The following is a 6,000-nucleotide window of genomic DNA, read 5'->3' as shown; positions in this document are numbered from 1 at the left end:
TTTGGAAGTCAGGCTGGTGAACCTGGGGCAGAAAGTGCAGAACTCCCCCACCCCCACAGTTTCCAGCACGTGCTTCTCATCGAAAAGGAGATTCCAGCGTGTCGGCTCGTGTGTGAAGCTGCGCGGCGGCGGTGCTTGAGAAACTTTTGGGTCCCTTCCCTCCCGCCCGCCGCTCTAGGGTGGGGCTGAGCGTCGTAGGCCGGCCTCCTGAGGCGAGAGGGGGCCAGCCGGAGCCCGCCCGGGAGCCCCACAGGCGAATCTTGAGGCGCGGCAGCCACCTGAGCGGCCGGCCTCTAGGTCTTGGCCCTGCGCGGGAGTCGCCCCACTGGGCGGGAACGTGGTGCAAAGGAGCCCTTTCCGCCCTGCTGTGTGGGCTCCTTCGCCTTCAGAAGAGACGCAGCTGCAGCTGCTGCTGCCGCCGCTCAAAGTTTCCGCTGCGGTGTTTTGTGCCGCTTTCTTTTTGGTTTTTTATTTTATTTTTTAGCCTGCCCCTCAGGCGGGGAAGAGGCGCGAGCCGGTATACCGCCAACTTTGCGCGTGGAGGGAAGCCCTGAGGGGGATGGAGCAGCTGCGCTCGTGAACTTGTCCACGGAGAGGTAGAAAAGCCCGAGGAGGAGGAGGAGGAAGAGTGCCAGCCAGCCCTGGGCAGGAGAGGATGGTTGCGCGCACCGAGTAATGTGAACATGTAAGTTTCGCCTTCCTTCTCGGCCCTGGGAAGGGAACGCGCTCTGCGTTTCTTCTTCTTCTTGCCGCAGCCTGGCCAATGGCTCTCTGATGCCTTGCCAGCCCTCGGGAACCAAATAAACCGGTTTCGCGTTCGTCTGCACTTTGCTTCCGCGGCATATTTAGGCCAGACGCGACAAGATCGTATCTCCCCACGGCCTCCCCCGAGACTGAGATGGTGACTCTTTTCGGGGCAGAAAGGTAGGCAGGGCCGGAAAGGAGGGACGGAGGGAGCCTTTTTTTCCCCTGAAGAGCAGGTAAGCCCCAAAGCTCGTGATTTACCAGGATCTCTCTCCCTTCCTCTTTGTTAAAAAAAAGAGAGAACAATTGATGACATTCCGAATAGCAGCGGTGAAAGAGTTAGTTTTAAAGATACCGCAAACTCCCATTTGACGCTTGTTAGTAACTTAATTTACTTCTGCTTTAGGGTTTCCTGCTCTCATGGATGAGGTAGGAGGGCAGTTGCGCACTTGTAGGCTTTTGTTAGAACTTCATAAAGTTATGGTGACATACCTCTGTAGAGATTCTGTAGAGTTTTAAACCCCAAACTTTCCCTGAGTCAAAGTGGGAGCGAGATCTTGGTTCATAAAGGAGCTATTTCTAGCTGAAAAGGTGCTCTGCCAAAATACAAGGGGGGAGGTTCAGAGAACCGAAGGTATTGAGCTCCTTTGGACTTCCAGCCTTTCTTCCTGTCTGCTAGGCTGTTAGACTTTTTCTTTTTCTTGGAGAGAGAATGTCATAGCATTAGATTTGGGAGTTTATGCATTTGTTAAGTCTCCTAGTGGCTGGCTGGACTTGCCCATTTGGCTACTACTTATTACTGCATTCAAGCACAGTAACCAAAATCCTTTCACCTCCTTTGCTTGGCACTTGGGTAGTCTGTCTATATAATCGGAGAACACGGGGATTTTTGCAGACTCAATTATTTTATCAAAGAAGGTGAAGAATAAAAGCTGTCATTTTCAACATGTTCCTAAATTAATTCTCCCATTTTGGTTGTAATACTTGGGTGTCTTGGAAATGGTAAACAATAGATAATATTTTGCTACCAACTTAAGCATCTTTTCCTGTGATTAATTCACTACCTGCTATAAGTTAATTAAGAGACAACACTTACATACCACCTTTCATCATACCAGATTTCAGATTCTGAAATTAATACATTTTTAAAAGGTATCAGATTTATATCAGAGCAACAATGCGATGCTTAATACAGCTATAATGACAATTTCATCAACATTTCTTTTGGTTCCAGTACAAAATAAACAAGGTCCAGTTCTTTTGAAAATCCCTGTTGTCTGGGTTCTTCCCTCCCATACTTGCTTGAAACTGGTAATTTTGGTCAATACTATAAATATAATGTCCCGGGTCTTCCTCTGCCAATGATCAATTGTTGGAGCCTTAGTGCTTCTCCAAGTTTTTGCAGTCATAATCCGCACAGCTGTTAACATTTGGATGCCAACACAATCCTATATCTCTGAACCTGCTGTTTCACATGACTTGGGAACATTGAACAGGGTCCATTTGGAGATTACATCCCACTTTCTCTTTAACATTACAGATTCTTTTACAAATAAAGACAATTCTATGGTGGTTGGTTGGTTTAAAAAATCTCTTAGGTCATTTGTTTCTATCCTACCAGTTTTGGCAACGTTCAGTTTCCACTGTAGACAGGTGTAATGACGCAAACTAGGGCACCATAATGATACTCATAAGTAATATTACACTTAAAAATGAAGTGGAATAGAGGTGGCTGCGATATAACTGAATTGGGGACTCCTAAACAGGAGAGATTTCCATCCAAGAAAAGGGGGAAGTGGTGAGGCACTGGGAGGGAATCCCACCCTGGGCTCCTTATGCAGGAAGGGTGGGATAGAGATTGAATAATAAATAAATAAAAGGCTAAACAAAAAGTTTCTAGCATGTATTCTGGTCTTTCCCCCCCTTTCAGGGTTTATTTTGAAATTGTGAGCTTCCATTGGTTTCGGCAATAAAATGAGATAAAAGCTGCAATCCTATGTGCTGGGAAATATGCCTAATTGAACAGAGAAGTATTATTGTTGCAATGCGTTGTAATGGACACTGAGCCCTTGAAAAAAGTTTGGAAGCTTTTTGGAAGTGTTGAAGATGTTTGCATTTTAAATAATTATATTCTTGAATGTTAATGTTGTAAAACTAATAATACATGGGTTGGATTAAATTATTCTTTTTATAGTTTATACCAGTGGTACCTCGGGTTACATACCCTTCAGGTTACAGACTCCGCTAACCCAGAAATAGTACCTTGGGTTAAGAACTTTGCTTCAGGATGAGAACAGAAATCGTGCAGTAGCAGCAGCGGCACGGTGTCAGCAGGATGCCCTATTCGCTAAAGTGGTGCTTCAGGTTAAGAACAGTTTCATGTTAAGAACAGACCTCCAGAACGAATTAAGTTCTTAACCCGAGGTACCACTGTATATGCATTATTGTTTAGCAGTTAAAATCTCTTTTATGATCACATTATAGCCTTAATATTTGGTTTTGTTTGCCTTCACTCCAAACTACCCTTTTGAAAAATCACCTGAGACAGCAGTTTCTTCTAAATCTATTGCACAACATCAGCAAAAGTTAGTCTTCAAGAGGAAACTTATACAGTGGTGCCTCGCAAGACGAAAAGAATTCGTCCCGCGAGTCTTTTCGTCTTGCGATGTTTTTCGTCTTGCGAAGCACGGTCCGTCGCAACTGCGCCTCTTCAAGGAGGCTTTTTAAAAAAAAGTGCAAGACGTTTTCGTCTTGCGAAGCAAGCCCATAGGGAAATTCGTCTAGCGAAGCAACGCAAAAACGGAAAACCCTTTCGTCTAGCGAGTTTTTCGTCTTGCGAGGCATTCGTCTTGCGGGGCACCACTGTATTTGCATGCTCTCTTCTGTAAGTGTACATGTAACTTCATCTGAGGTCAGAACTTCACAAATGCTAGTTCTGGTAGCTAATCATGCAGGGTCACAGTTAGCTGAATGAAACCAAGGAAACTCTGTGCTCACCCTATTCATTACTCTCACCAAAGTCAGACTTTGTAACATTCAGCTTCAGAGGGTCGTACTGAGTTCTTTGTTCAATACATCATGTACATATCACAACAGAGCAATGCAGTCTTTGGCAATCCTCTTCTCTGTGAATGGCTTTTCTTGTTATAATGTGCCTGCTCAAGACCAACTACCTAATCCACAATTCATGTACATATGTACTTTTTAAAAAGCAGTTGGATTAAAGATGATTCATTCTGTTCAACTGTCATCATTTTTCAATCTCAAGACTACTTCATTTTAATTGGGCAGTGCATCAGACAACAGTGAGGTCAGCATTTTGAGTAAAGACAAAATTATGGCACTTTCCTGAAAGCTATGATAGACAATGTAAACCTAAATATGGTCCAGGAAGGAAACAGAATGAGGATATACAGTTATTTGTCTAAATATCTTATATGGAAATGTACTGATTTTTTAAAATAAAATTATTATTATCATCATCATCTTTACAGTAAAAACGAATAAAAATAGAATATTTCTGTTGCATTTTCCAATCACTTACATTAAAGTAGAAAGGTCTCTCTGAAGCCCACTGGTTTGCATCCACCATTGCGGAGCTATCAAAACTCTTAATGCTCATTATTCATCATTGCTTTGGGGTCCCTGAGGCCTCCATGCTTGTAATGTCTTGGAAAGAATGTCAAAAATTACAGTTTGAAATATACTCTACATACCTTTCATAAAGGATGTGTTTTCATTTTCAGTGCTTTAAATGTGAGTCACTGAGCTCAGGAAAGTTCTTTTAAAAAGAAAAGAAGAGTTCCCACATATAGCTTCATCTTTCATTTTCTTTTCTTGAAACTTAATAAGCCAGATTCAGCATGCTAGTCATATATTGCAATTCAGTAGGGTCTCACTGAAACATCTGTTTTTGCTGAAATACTAATTTCAAAATTAGGGAAAGGTGGGAGGCCAGAATACACGTGTATTGTGGCTATACATTCACACAAACATTGTTTTTCCATACCCAAGCAGGCAACAAGAACAGTTATTTGCAATTGAAGTAACTACAAATTGAGTGGCATGCAATTTAACTCAGCACAGTTTTATTCTGGATTATTTGATAGATGGGTTGGCTTACAATTAGGATCCGATTGTGGAAGTTTCCATAGCTTAGATCAAATTGAATGGTGATTCTGGAAGAGGTTGTCTGCCCATTTAGATGTGGTTTGCATCTGAATCTGCATTAAGTTTTATTTGGCACCTTTGGATAAGTTCTGTGACACATTTGGAACTTGAGTGCCTTAGCTGATCTGTGGAGAGTTGGTAGAAGAATGGTCTGCTTTGGGCAGAGTTTAGACTGTATGCTGCATAGTCACGTTTAGTCTCTGACTATGCAAACTAAATCAGGGAATCAAATAATGATTCTTTTCTAGATGCCACTGTGTTTGTTGACCTTAGGTGAGTGTTTTAAAAACCGATATGTGTGTACATGTGAGGTAACATTATAAAATAGTGTCCATTGTTGGAAGCCAAAGGAAAAGAATTATGTGCAGCAGTGAGTAGGAAGGAGCAAGGGAGGATGTTAGGAATATCAGTAGGTTCTCACCTTCACAAAGTAAATTTGGCAGGTCTGTTTGAGCGATGTAATGTCTCAGGCCTGCTGTACTCAGTCTGTTCAAATTATAATGATTTTTTCAATCCATTTTTACAGCACATGTCATATGTTATTCCAACAGATATTTTTGCTCAGAGTGCATACTAGCCATCCTCACTCTCTCCCACTTATACTAACATAGAAGGTTATTATGTGGGTAGGTGAGAGGAAAGAAAAATAAGTGGGAAAGAAGTATTATTAATATTAGCTTTTGGTATGCCTCAGTGTTTGGAGTACACATGTTGAGATTTAAATATCTATATAAAAACAAAATAAATTAGATGTAACTTGAGACATAGACCCTGGATGGAGTAGAATAATTAATTTAGGACGACCCAGTCTTTCTTACCTTCAGTGGGAGGAATTTGGTGTAGCACAAGCATCTCAGCTTGTCAGACAGAACTATCCCCCATCTCCTCCTGTGCCAATAGGGTGGGGACAGTGTTAGAAGCTCAGATATGGCACCTTAAACCTAGGTTACGGTCACTACAACGGAATGTCTATTTTCCAGGGAGTTGGACTAGATCACCCTTGGGGTCCCTTCCAGCACTAGAGTTCTACGATTCTGTGATCTCAGTTACATTGCTTGACTGTAGCTTGCTCTTAAAACAATTCAC

General features: G+C 42.3%; 1 protein-coding gene across 5 annotated transcripts in view; it reads left to right on the top strand.

Moving 5' to 3' along the window:
- Positions 1–240: 240 nt before the first annotated feature.
- Positions 241–6,000, top strand: part of ADGRG6 (adhesion G protein-coupled receptor G6) — a 101,021-nt gene continuing 95,261 nt past the window's right edge. For 3 of the 5 annotated variants that reach the window (XM_082215897.1, XM_082215894.1, XM_082215898.1), the window contains exon 1: positions 734–924. In XM_082215897.1, the coding sequence (XP_082072023.1) occupies positions 899–924 (26 nt within the window). In that variant the 5' untranslated portion in view covers positions 734–898. Of the gene's footprint in view, positions 686–733; positions 925–961; positions 981–6,000 lie in introns of those variants that run through there. The other 2 variants (XM_082215895.1, XM_082215896.1) reach the window with 2 other exon arrangements.

Source organism: Podarcis vaucheri (assembly GCF_965113315.1).
Source record: "Podarcis vaucheri genome assembly, chromosome: 3".
In the NCBI taxonomy this organism is placed as follows: Eukaryota; Metazoa; Chordata; class Lepidosauria; order Squamata; family Lacertidae; genus Podarcis; species Podarcis vaucheri.
Note: the sequence above shows the minus strand (reverse complement) of the source record. Positions and strands in the feature narration are given on the sequence as shown.